This window comes from Sinocyclocheilus grahami, unplaced genomic scaffold, assembly GCF_001515645.1.
Source record: "Sinocyclocheilus grahami isolate Dianchi unplaced genomic scaffold, SAMN03320097.WGS_v1.1 scaffold24.1, whole genome shotgun sequence".
NCBI classification, from domain to species: Eukaryota; Metazoa; Chordata; class Actinopteri; order Cypriniformes; family Cyprinidae; genus Sinocyclocheilus; species Sinocyclocheilus grahami.
The window spans coordinates 1,676,438-1,690,059 of NW_015505203.1; the positions used below are offsets into that span (position 1 = coordinate 1,676,438).

The 13,622-nt window shown below is 37.8% G+C and overlaps 1 protein-coding gene across 1 annotated transcript in view; it reads right to left on the reverse strand.

Moving 5' to 3' along the window:
- poln (polymerase (DNA directed) nu) overlaps positions 1–13,622 on the reverse strand; it is a 55,254-nt gene that overhangs the window by 37,172 nt on the left and 4,460 nt on the right. Inside the window, exons 5-15 of the mRNA XM_016248295.1 lie at positions 12,454–12,984; positions 10,682–10,845; positions 10,325–10,437; positions 9,704–9,852; positions 9,513–9,581; positions 9,358–9,418; positions 8,510–8,574; positions 7,944–8,027; positions 7,657–7,749; positions 7,190–7,300; positions 6,840–6,905 (exon numbers count right to left, since the gene is read on the reverse strand). Of these exons, the coding sequence (XP_016103781.1) occupies positions 6,840–6,905; positions 7,190–7,300; positions 7,657–7,749; positions 7,944–8,027; positions 8,510–8,574; positions 9,358–9,418; positions 9,513–9,581; positions 9,704–9,852; positions 10,325–10,437; positions 10,682–10,845; positions 12,454–12,984 (1,506 nt within the window). The remainder of the gene's footprint in view (positions 1–6,839; positions 6,906–7,189; positions 7,301–7,656; positions 7,750–7,943; positions 8,028–8,509; positions 8,575–9,357; positions 9,419–9,512; positions 9,582–9,703; positions 9,853–10,324; positions 10,438–10,681; positions 10,846–12,453; positions 12,985–13,622) is intronic.

The following is a 13,622-nucleotide window of genomic DNA, read 5'->3' on the forward strand; positions in this document are numbered from 1 at the left end:
GGCTTGTAGAGCCTGGTTTGCTGTATGATGTTTTTGTTTCAGCTTGATGCTCAATGAATGCGCACTTGTTTGTAGTGGATAAACAGAATAAGTGCTTTGTTAGGGCAGTCAGTCAGGCTTTGTTGAGGATTCCCTGTTGCACACTCCCCTTGAAAACATAAAGGTGGAAAGATAAACAAATGCGTTGGTGTTCAAGCAAACAGTACACACATGCATAAACACCTGTGACGTGTGACCCACTTTTTTAGCACCAATGTTTTTCTTTGTAAAGTGACTCATCACATACAGTTTATAGACAGAGATCTGGCCGCAGATGTCAGAGTGTGAAAATCACTGTCCACATGGGACCTTCAGGTCTGTCGAAATCAGGTGGGTGGATTTAAAGTTTTTAAAGCTAAAGAAATGATTATGTAACTTAGAGGCTGCTCCATAGGCAACTGGTATTTGGTTTTACACCTACACAAACAAAAAGATGTATTATTTGGGAAAGGAAAAATATGCATAGACCTATAATACCTATCATTTAGGCTGCAGATATACTTTACAGTACTGAAAGAATATGTAATATGCTAATTAGAATTTCATTGATCTTAATCTATATGAAAGTCCAATAACAATTCACAGCACCTAAATTTACCAACACAGTAACATGAGGTTGGTGGATTGCTGTAATAAAAAATAAAATAAAAAACTGGACAAACAAAATGTAAAAATGTATATGAGCATCACTGTATACAGAGACGAAATTCTGCAACTATAATTCATTCTATTGCACAAATGTGATGGATCAAAATTCATTATAGTTGCAATGAAATGGAAATATCGACAGTATATCTGAGTTTAACGGATTAGCATGCTTCTATTCTTCGATTCTGACTGGATTTTGAGATGTGGCCATTGCATTTAAAAATAGAGGCAGATCTGAATGTGAGGTTGCAGTGGATTGTAGAAGTCTGACATATGTCAACAGTTAGGAGATTGAGTATTTAACATTTTGAAAGAAAAGAAAAAACGTTAAATAAAACGTGCATGGATATGCATGTCGAAAATAGATCGGGTTTCAACTAAGAAATATACATTTCAATCGAGACAAACCTGTATATTACAAACCCTCTCCTCATTATTTAAAGTCCAAAGCTCATGGAAATTCATTCCATAAATTAATTTAGACTTTTTTTTATCAAATAGAGGAGCTGACTGTTTTTGCTTATAATGCGCGATCGGCAACCAGACGGGGGTTTTTTTTGTCCGATTTTTCCGGAAGTGTGCACAGAGGCGCCAGCAGAAAAAAATACCACGCAGAGCAAGCTCACTGTTGGCGATGCACGATGAGATATTGGAAGAAAAATCTGAAGTGATTAAGGATACAGGCAGCTGTATAGCACTGGAAATGCAGAGCTACCTGTCTGAGGCACAGATACCAAGAAGCGAACAGCCGTTGGTGTACTGGCGCACAAATAAGAGCCGTTTTCCTGCACTCGCTGAAGTTGCACGAGTGTACCTGTCCGCACCCTGCACAAGCGTAGACAGTGAACGTTTGTTCAGCTCAGCTTCTCACGTGTTGGATGAGAAACGAAACAGACTAACTTGTGACAAAGCTGAAATGCTTCTTTTTGCACTTTTGAAAAGCCAGAAGTAAACGTCAGTTCTGTAGGCTATAGGATTAATATTTTTAATTTTACCTTAAAATTACATTGACTTAATGTGATTTAAAAAGCACCTGCCGTAGTTATCATTTTGGAATAATTTATTTATATAGCCTACTTTTGGTTTTATTTAGTTTCACTGGTAAAGATCTTTTTTTCTTTACACCAAATTTAAAAACGAAAACAAATGCTGAATGCTGATTAAGTAACATCTTTGTTTGGAGTGTTGAATGTGTTTGGATTGTGGAACTATGCAGTTGTTGCCTTTAAAATTACATGGTTACAGTTAATGTTTTCATTTAAGTCCAGTTTATAGTTTCAACCCAATTTAAAATCAAAAGCTAAATGCTTTTGTCAGTAGGCCTACCTATGTTTGTATTGAATGTAGCCTACTTACTGCGCAGTTACTGCTGTTCATTTCAGATGGTTACAGTTGTTTTCAATAGCCAAAACCCAGTTTAGCCTGTTAAATACCAAATAAACATCTTGTTTATGTGTACTTTTATTCTTTCTTGTTTGTTGCTTGATAAAAATAAAAAAAATTGGATATCGGAATCGGCCAGTTTGCTTGTAAAAAAAAAAAAATCGGCCATGAAAAATCATGATCATGCATCACTAATTTAGACCACTTAACTTGATGATTGCATTCGGGATGTGAAGAGACTTTCAACCAGCATAACAAAAAATGTTTCTGAAGACAATCACCTATTGCACCTTTAACTAAACTCTCAACATATTCTTAGAGGCTTTCAAGACTATCCAGCAGAAAACCAAACATTTAAAGGGGTCATGACATGAGAAACCAAATTTCCCTTGATCTTTTTATATAAATGAGGTCTTTGTATGTTGCACAACTTAAAATGTCCTCATCATCAATAAAAAAAAGCATTTAATGTAATAACTAAAGCCCGACCGATATATCGTTTTGCCGATATTATTGGCCGATATGAGCCTATCGCCGAAATATCGGTATCGGCCAATATGCCGCCGATATGAATTTTTTTTTTTACAGAACATATAATGCAGATAAAATGGTTGAAATCGTCTAATTACTTAGTTTGTCCAGCAGAGCGCGCTCCATTGTTTGCTACTGGCGACCTGGATGAAACTCTTTAAAGCTTAAGCCTATGGAAAACCATAAAAAATTAATTAAAGTAAATAGTGTAAATTACATCGCTAATGTCATAGAATAGCACATTGTAACGCAGTGTTACAACATGCCCCATCTACGCAACTGCAATTTAAAACTGGTTAGTGTCTTCTGCTAGTAATCAAATCATTAAAAAACTATCTGAACTGATAAATAACAGATTGGAGATTAAAATAATAGCAGATTTGTCTAATTTTAAATGAATAATAAAAACTGAGATAAAAAATTTACTTAAGCCAGAATTTAAATTTTACTACGGTAAAATAAATATTCAAACCACGTGTGTTACAAACTATTTTTGTGCAAAAAACTTTAACAAGTAAACCTCAAGGAACATATTAAAGTAAAAAAAAATCCATGTTATGACCCCTTTAAGTTGGCAAGATTTAACAATGGATATACAAGATCAATGAATTCAAAAGTTTCAGTTTTCAGTTGCAACACAGCACTGGCCAATCAACTGGCCGGAAACGGTTTCACATTGGTCACGGGGCAGCGGGTCATCCTTATTGCTGAGACCTGCGACAACAAGTGCATATGATCACACATGCACACTCACACATTCTGGGGGAACAGCTGATGGGATCTCTTTTTCTAACACACAAACGTAATCCCGCCTGCTCTGTGTCAGAACAAAATCTAATTAATCAGTTCACACAAACAGTGAGTCACCCACCCTGGAGCAGCGTTATTATACACAGCTCTGTGATGCTTTGGTGCAGCTAAATTCAAATGACTAGAGGAAAGCCATGCATCACTCTGAAGCAACACCTACCACAGCAATGATTCATCCAATGAAAGCTGGAAACTCTTTACATTATGGAGACAATTTGTTTCTCATGATTATTTGAGTTTGTCTAATTGGACTTCCAAAACACCTTGAGAGTGTTTCATTGACAAAGTAAACAATGGAAAATGCAGCTGTTACGTCCAAGGACGTATTTGTTTTTTTCCCCGATTGTTCTCTCTTTCTCTCTCTCTCTTCCTACAAGCAGGGGGTAATGGCTGCCACCTGTTTCCAATGATTGGTGATCTGATGTGATTGCAGGAGGAGGGGAAGCCGTGAGAATTTAAGCAGCACCATTGCACAGCGCAAGGGTGTGTGTGTGGAGGCTGTGTCGGGAGGCTTCTATTCTCAACCTTAAAAGCTTTATTAGTTGTTTTGGTTAATACTTTGTTGAATGATTTCTTCCCAGTGTTATTGTGTTGACACTCTTGTGGTACTTGACGCCTATGACAAGAAATCTGGTTTGTTTTGGAAGTTATTATTTGTTTTGTCCCTATTTATGTTATTGTTTATCTGTTAAACTTGCGTTGTTAGTTTATTGGGAAAGTGTTAGTAGAGAGGTGGGTGCCATTTTCTTTATTTTGTTTTTCTCTTGTTTGTTTGTTAGTTAGGGAGGTAGTTATATCTATTGTATTTTTGTTTTCTTTTCTTTGTTTAGCTTAGTCAGTTTCTCCCAAATAGTTAGAGGGTTTATGTTTGTTATTTTGGCCTTGCCCCCTCTTGAAGTCTTGACATCCTTCCATATCTGTCAAATAAAATAACTTGTTTTTGATATTGAGATTCTTGGCCTTTGTTAAAGCTCGGGGGTTGAGAATTGAGTCTTGCTGCCTCCACACATCACCTTTTCTATTCTGTTACTTGTTCCTCCAACCCTAGACTAGCTGGGAACGTAACACAGCTATTCTGAACATCACATGATTCGCAGGACCATTTCTCCTAAAGGTATTATTTATCAAATGCAAGGAGATTAGCTCTCAGTTGTGAAATGCAGGATAGGCGGCTTTGGATAGCATATGAAAAGCTGATATGAAGCCAGCGAGAAGACAAAGAAATAAAGATGAAGAGAAAGACGTCTGTCCTCATTCGACTGTTCTTTGGTGTTATTGTCAAGGATGTCTCTGGATGGATAAGTGATGTCTGGTCTTCTGTTCAAGAACACTTGAGGGATTCTGATCCAAAAGGCGGCTCATTTTTTGGTTATGACTCTAAAGCCTGCAAAAGCTTTGCCTTAAGCAAACCCGTATTAAAGCTGAAAAAAGCTACTGCCAGCCTGCTTTATTTGTGTCTAGGCAGATTTGTGTGTATGTTCAAAGACAAAGGGGGAGTGAAGAAAGCAACAGTGAGGAAGAAGTGTGAGTGTGTGTGTGTTATAGAAAGGTATCAAAACAAGGCAGCCGCCCCCTCTGCAGCAGAGCAGAGACAGCATTCAAGTTTCTCCAACAGCAGGGACAGAATCTGTATTACACAAATTACACAAAACATTGGAAATACACCCAAAAATTTCCAAATGGACAAATAAAATCCAAAAAACACTGACTGATTGTGGGAATCAGACATGCCATTAACATTACACAACCTACTGTATGTGATTGGACACAACTTTGACTATCCCTAACAGTCTCGGTTTCATTATCAAAAAATTAAATATACCATTTACCTTGACTAAGGTCTACAGAGACACAGACAGACACGCACGCACGCACACACAATCGTTAAAAAATTTGAGGTCAGTAAGATTTTTTAGCTTCACTGCATTTATTTGATCAAAAATACAGTAAAATCAGTACAGTAACATTGTGAAAAATTATTACAATTTAAAATGTTTTCTGTATTAATATATTTAAAAATCATATTTATTCCTGTAATGGCCAAGCTGATTTCAGCCCCCATTACTCTAGTTTTCATGATCCTTCAGAAATGATTCTAACATGTTGAAATAGTACTCAAGAAAAATTTCATATTGTTATTCTGTGTTGAAAACCATTGTGCTGCATAATATTTTTGTGGAAGCCATCATAAATTTATTTTTGAAAATTCTTTAATGAACAGAAAGTTCAAAAGAACAGCATTTATGTGAAATGCATTTATGAAAGTCCAAAATCTATTGTCACATTATAAATGTTTTTACTTTTGATCAATGTAATGCATTGTTTCTAAATAAAAGTATTAATTTCTTTTTTCTTTAAATCTTACCAAGCACAAATTTTTGAGCGGCAGTGTACACACATACGCCGTCAAATACACATACAAAGCCTTAGTAACATCTAACATCTGGAGGGCTCACAAAATACACAGAATATAGCACAAAAATCAGCTATGAAGGACTGAATCTAATCCTTCTTAAATCCAGATTGCCTGAAAGCTTCTGGCTTAGTCTTGCTCATGAAGGATTTTAAAAGAGTAAGAGAAGGGAAAGTAGTAAAGTACAGTACGAAAGGCAAAATTGTAGGGGCATGCCCGCTGGTTTGATGAAAAACTAAACTCACCCACTGGAACACAGAGAAACAGAAGTATTAAAAAGTTAAGCCAAACAGGGAATTGCAGGTGAATTTCAGCTTTAATTTCACAGTTATTCAGTATGATTCTGCATCATTTGAACTCTCAGGATGATCTATCCCTAGGCTGCAATTAATGGCCAATTATTTTTCTCAATTAGTCCTAGCAGCTAATGAATCTCATTTATATTTATAAATTTTTTAATGCAGTGGTTACAGTTACAATGCTCAAATGGACAAACCACCAGAGATTACTTAACTGAATTCAGTATGAAGGAGACACAGATCATTCATAAATGTATGTGACAAGTGTGAGGTGTGAGGGATGTCTTAGAGCCCCAAATAATGACAAGCTCAATTATTTTAAAGAAAGAATGACTAGAACGATGGATTAAAAATGTATCTGAAGGAAGGAGATATTAGAGGACAGTGTTCTCTGTGTGAGTGTAGTGTTGCAACAGTGTAAATCGTATAGCAAGTGAATGCTGGACCCTGAGAGACCTAGAGATGATCTATCGATTTGTCACAACACTAGAGAGAGCAAGAGAGGAGGAATGGTACAACATAATGGGGCAGCAAATAGTTGTATCCCAGTCTCAGAGGCTTTTTTTTCATAAAAAATAGTGGGAGTGTGTGCATGTGTCTGAAAGTGAAACAGAGCATGACAAAATACCTAGAAAAGTGAAGGAGAGAAAAGGGAGGACAGATCAATAGTAAACAGGCATGTGACAGAGTTGAAAGGGCAAATTAGAAGTACTCACAGGATGTTTAGCAGACAGTCTGCCGCTCACTGTACTTGTCTGATTCCATGTGGAAGAAATGAACGTCTGAGAAGCAGAGAAACAGAGAAAACAAAAAGCCCAAAATTTACTAAACAACGATCATCTGTTAATTCTGTCAGCTTAAGTCATTTAAAGAGCATTCAAAATCAACAGAGGTTAACTTTTTTTTTTTACTATATTAAAAATACAGTTATGAACCCTAATTGAATGTTTCACAAGAAAAAGAACAGAAAACATTGTCAAAATAAATTACTCAAATGTGACACTCTTGTACTGCCACCTAGTGTGCATGATTTGATTTCTAAAATTCTGTATGTCAAATGTCTCACCTTGCTCATGCAAGACAAAATGCCATCCACAAATGCAGTCTTGTTTTTGTGAATCTGTCTGTATTCAAGTATGATTTTTGGCAGTGGATGCAGATTCTGTAGTTGTAATAGCTAAAATAGTGCAAAAAAGCCAGAAACTGAATTAAAACTGATACATTCTACTTTCAATTTTAGTTAAAGAATCAATAGGTGATAAATAAAAAAAACATCCATTCATGCTCTTAGATATCTAAGAATGTCTAAATAATATGCTGAATATGCAGAGTTACATGCAAGTAACCCTAAGACAAACCCTAAACTAACCCTAACCCTATAGTAAGTACATGCAGTTAATTAATATTACTCAGTGCTTAAATATATAATTACACTGTAGCAAGGACACCTTAAAATAAAGTGTAACCACAATAACATCCATTTGAACACCTCATGTCTGTTTGCACGTATAAGGACATTAAATGTGTACTCACTGCTGTTTCTGATGTGGACTGCTGTTTTTTGATTGTTTTGGGAAGCTTTTTATTCTCACAAAGTTCATGTAAGCGCAGCTTCTCGAATAGGATCTGAAAAGAGGTTTGTAATACATATTTCTAATTACATTACAGTAACTATCAACAGATAAGTGACAACAAAACCTACCTATTAGACAACATTTACAAGCCCTAATGGGCATTACAGGGCATCTATGATTATGCTCAGAAATGATGTCAAGGCAGATAACTAGCAAACTTTCAAACGCCTTTTTAAAAACACTGACCAGTCTGAGCTGTGCACTGCTGGACACCAAGAACTTCTGACCTGCAGCCTGGTGAGCCTCCTGCTCTAACTGCTTCAGCTTAGACTGAGAAAGAGAGAGAGAGAGAGAGAGAGAGAGCGCAAGAGAGAACCTTGCTAGAAGGGTGCTGCTGCTCATTTGGACACTTTCAAATACAGAAGGTACAGTAACACCCCACAGAGAATAATCCTGAAGTGTTTAATCAATTCCCTTCTTCTGAGAGAACTGAGGGAGGATGAGAGGGATGTACAAAGCAGAAGAATGACAGAAGAGGAGGAAATGTGAAGAGTGCAGGAGTTTATGAAATAAATGTACACAAAGCACTCAAGAAAACAATATATATGTGCATTCGTGAGGGAGAAGGCAAGAGATATAAAAAGAGATGGTAATGTTCTTTTTGAGAAAGCAGATGCCAGCAGTGGTAGATCTAGTCATTAATATTAACTACACACAATATACCCTCAATTCTTCCTTAGGGAAGACAGACCTGAGAAAATCATGGTTTATGGCTGTTTATAGAATCATAATAGAATCATACACACTCTTACCCCTAGCAACTCTGAAGTATTTTTCATGGCCTCCTTGTCCACATGCATTTTATAGCTTTCCATAACTGAGAGAGAGAGGGAACAATGTTAATGCAGTAAGTCAAAATTATTGGCTTTATTGTAAATGCAAAACTAAATCTAATTCATTAGACAGTGATATATAACTCCCTTCTTAAACAGCATTTCATTTCAGACTGTGAAAGTAAATTTAAAGATATAAAGAATGAATGTGCTGTAAGAATCTATAGTCTCCCCCGACCCAGATTCCACTCCACAATATGTTTGATCATGCTCATTTCCCAAAATGGCTTAATTATTATAATGAAGATGATGTTGTTTGTAGATCACTTGGGATGATCACATCCTGAGCAAATGTTGACCAATTGTAGAATGGGAGCAGGTGTGAGACACTGAGAACCACCTCAGACAAAGGGGTGTTAGAACTTAATTAACATACAGACCACAGCTGTAACAACAGGAACAACTTAATTTACATTGAGGGTAGTAAACTAAGTGTATAAAATGTTTGAGCTTAGGATGTTCGTGGTTCATTCCGACTCCGTTGAACCCAAGGTACTACATGTACTTTGTCACTGCTATGCTGCAATAAACATCTTCATCGAGATCTTCGTCGTCCTCATCATTTTTCTTACAATGTGCTGTACTAAAGGTTTATTCAATCGATTAAGTGACTAAAGAATTAGACAAAGAACTGTTTTTTTAGAACTGTTTCAAGTAAAAATTGAAATAAACTTATGATTATACCATGAAATGAATAGATCAGGAAATGCAATGACATTCGGAGTTAAATCATTCACTTTTTATCTCTAGAATCTGTTTGCTCAGACCTGCCAGAATTGGAATCATCTTTTGTTCTATGCCAGAATAGAGCTGCCACAGCCCCTGAGTCTACATACAAAGAAACAGAAAATTGAGAGCTTGAGAGAAAACTGAGAAACATTGTACATAATGCTTTATTTAGAAAAGATTAATTTTAAATTACCTGAAGCTTGTTATGCAGTTCCACCATTAGATTGTATAAGAGAGACAAGTTTGAGATCACTTGAGTAACCTGATAAGCAGTAAAGAGAGGCACAATGGCACTGTAAAAGTGTAATTTCAAAGTCGAGATTCAGACACACCGCTGCGGTCTTTTCTGAACACCATTTGTTGAATCAAGTGTGTATATCTGACCTTGGCTTGCCCAAGCACAGGTTGCAGTGATGTGGACGTAACTGAATGTGAGTAGTGCTTGCAAAGCAGGGTCTGGAAGCAGGACGCAGAATTGGCAGGATCTAACAACCATGCTGAAATCTGAGGATCCATCACATGACATCCCAACACTGCACAGAAAAAAATATTACCCACATTACTACTGTTCCCACATTTTAAAAATTAGATTCATTAAAGGTCTATACAGTGGGTACGGAAAGTATTCAGACCCCCTTAAATTTTTCACTCTTTGTAATGTTAACATTTAAAGTTTTTCTCTCTTGATTTTAAGCATGATTTTAAGAGCGTCTTAACATAAGCAGGAACATTTGACTTAATATATAAGTTTATATGAGTTAACAAAATAAATGTCACATATTTGCTTGTTTAATCATTGACTTAGAAATAGTAAATAAAATGTTAGAATATAATAAAGAATTTTCACACTTTTCAAATCAACTTTGTGCTGTTTTAATACAATAACTCCTAAAACATTGTTTATATCCTGCTGAAAAAAGATTTTCAATGTAGTCTTTTGAGCTCCTATTCTATATAACATGGTAACTGTTTAAATAGTCTGATAAAATAAAAACTGTGTGCCACCTTGTTTCCAGCTCAAGTCTTTGCTGAAGTGTTTCAGTGCTGTGCGAAGCAGGTCTTTAGCTTTAAAGCATACAAATGGCTTTGTGTCACACAGCATCTGCATGAGCATCTCTCTAAGAACGCACAGACATACAGATACAAAGTAAAACACACTGAACATCACCTACAGCATCCACAAATGTCCTCACCTACACTCAATTCCACATTACATTTATAACAGTATCCCTTTAAAGGAAAACAAATAACTAATGCTACTTGGCATCTGTGACAGAAAAACAGCAAGGACACAATAAGGACAGCAGTTACATGTAAATACCTCTCTGTCGCTTCTCGTTTCCTCTCCAAACACAAACACACCTGGTAAAGACATCCTGCTTTTGTGTATAGTCTTGTTGGGCCCAAGCTGGTGCCTGGTCTAGTCTAAGGTACAGCACCCTCTCTGGTGGTCTGTCCTGTGGTCCCTCGGAATCCAATTCCCTCTTTAGCAGAACCAGAAGGCCACACACTGAAGGGCTCAGCTTCTTTAGGAGAGACATTGAATATATCCAGCCATTAATTCTCACATACAGTACCACTCATACAACATTCAGTTTGCAGCATAATTTGCAGCAAATCTATCTTAATTAATTACTTGTTTTATGTTTTTTATAGAAGCATTTTGATTATTAAAAATACAGCAAAACTGTAATAATCTGAAATACTATAATTTAAAATAACTGTTTTCTATTTGAAAATATTTTAAAATGTAATTCATTCTTGCGATGGTGAAGCTGAATTTTCAGCAGCCATTATTCCAGTCTTCAGTGTCAAACGATCATCCCCTTTGAACAGTAGTGTACAGTATATCCAACAAAATTTGTAGTACAGCCAAAGCTTAAAGGGGTCATATGATGTTGCTAAAAAAGAACATTATTTTGTGTATTTGGTGTAATGAAATGTTCGTGGCCTAATGGTTAGAGAGTCGGACTCGAGTCTCAAGTCCGGCAGGAATTGTAGGTGGGGGGAGTGAATGTACAGCGCTCTCTTTGCACCTTCAATACCACGACTGATGTGCCCTTGAGCAAGGCACCGAAACCCCAACTGCTCCCCGGGCGCCGCAGCATAAATGGCTGCCCACTGCTCCGGGTGCATGTTCACGGTATGTGTGTGTTCACTGCTGTGTGTGTGCACTTAGGATGGGTTAAACGCAGAGCACTAATTCCTAGTATGGGTAACCATACTTGGCCACATGTCACTTCACTTTTGGAAGACCAAACAAAGTAGTTTCGCTTTCACAACGAAACACAGCGGGCTAGAGTGAGCGGAGGCCGGCGGCTAGAGTGAGCGGAGGCCGGCTGCTAGAGTGAGCGGAGGCCGGCGGCTAGAGTGGGGAACGGCCGGCGGCTAGAGTGAGGAATGGCCGGCGGGCTGAGTGAGCAGAGGCCAGCGGCTAGAGTGAGCGGAGGCCGGTGGGCTTGAGAACGGCGCGGCCAGCGGGCTTGCGGCAACCACGTGTGACGACCCTGGGCTGGACTCTGCTTCGTCCACGGTGAAAGCCGATCCGGCGATCCACAGCACGAAGTTGATGTACAGGTGCATCTCAATAAATTAGAATGTCATGGAAAAGTTCATTTATTTCAGTAATTCAACTCAAATTGTGAAACTCGTGTATTAAATAAATTCAATGCACACAGACTGAAGTAGTTTAAGTCTTTGGTTCTTTTAATTGTGATGATTTTGGCTCACATTTAACAAAAACCCACCAATTCACTATCTCAGTAGTTTCGCTTTCACAACGAAACACAGCGTCTCCACGGCATGGCGGTGGCGGCAACAATACTACAGCGAGAATACAATTTACGCCTACTTTCTTTGCGTGAACATTTTGGCGGCGTTATGCAAATCTTCCGTGACGTAGACATGTGGGGGCATGTTAGAACGAGCCATTTTAGGTAGGCGTGGTTGACTCGTAACTTTTATTAACAACATCTCTTTGGATTTGAGACTTTAGTCTTTGCAACTTTACAGATCTTCTTTATGCACCAAGAGCTTGTAACACTTCAAAGAGAAAGGAAAAATTGAAATCGCATCATATGACCCCTTTAATAATTTAGCTCAATGAATATCATCTAGTGACTCTGTAATCACACCTGTTCTGGGTCCAATTGTATGGTGCCATCTTGGTATACCATGGTAACAACAAATGCTTTGACTTTTCCTGCCTCCTCTAACAAACACTCTCTCTCCTCTTGTGAGAGACGTCCTGTGTCACACACCCTGGGATCAGAGGTCAAACTAAAGGCCCCTTTAGTGCTTGCTGTGGTTCCATCTTCTTTTCTGTCTGCTTCTGAAGGCATTTCATTGCTTCGTTTGGATCCTGACAGACTTGGATCAGAGAGCTTTGGGGATTTGGAGTGATTTGGTTTATTGCATCCTTGACTCTTTAATTCTTTCTGTGGTCGGAGAGGATGTCTCTGCATCTTGACATTGGGCTGTAGAAGTTTTGGTTTTAAGAGTTTTATTGAGCCCTTTACTTTTGCCTTGTGGAAGAGCTGCGAGGGGAACCTGAGGGCTCCGAGTGTTTTTTTGCTCAACTCATGTGATGAAATGATCTTAGGAGCTTCCTGTGAGGGTCCAGGGGGTTCACATTTATGCTTTGGAAATGATTTCATCTCACCAGCCTGTATGTGTTAAGACAACAAATGCAAGTAGAGTTAAAGAAGAGGACATTTGAGTTCAAATGAGCTCTTATTACATGTGAAGAAAATATTCCACACAATTCAAATAGAAGCCAATTACATAACTTCAAAAAGCTTAAATCAGCAGCAGACAGCCATCCACACACAACCCTCCTATTCAGAGTTTGGTTGTCAGTGCCAGACAAATCAGCTTAAAAAAAAGCTTCAATACGAGAATATGTACACACAGTTCCCAGTCTGTCACTTATAAAGCTTTCTAAAGCAGTTATTAGGCTGATGCACCCACACTTTTATCGCTGCTAGGACAAGTCTTCGCCTGGTACTTCTCAACCTCTGAATGACCCCTGTGATTCTTTACGTAACAGACATCTGCAGGAGACTTCCATTATTCATTAGTAGGCTGTTTCACCTTGAAAGGAGTTCAAATAAAACTACACCAAGCATTCAGGATCAAAACATTCTTGCACACTAGATAACTGATCCCTAGATAAGTGAGGCTTTTTAATGTTCATGCTATTTTTAGACTATCTAGCATTTAGTGATCTTTGTCTAGATAAGTCTTGGGATTTCATATTTTCACTCTCTTTAACTCATTCTTTCCTCACTTTTTTCTCTTTCTG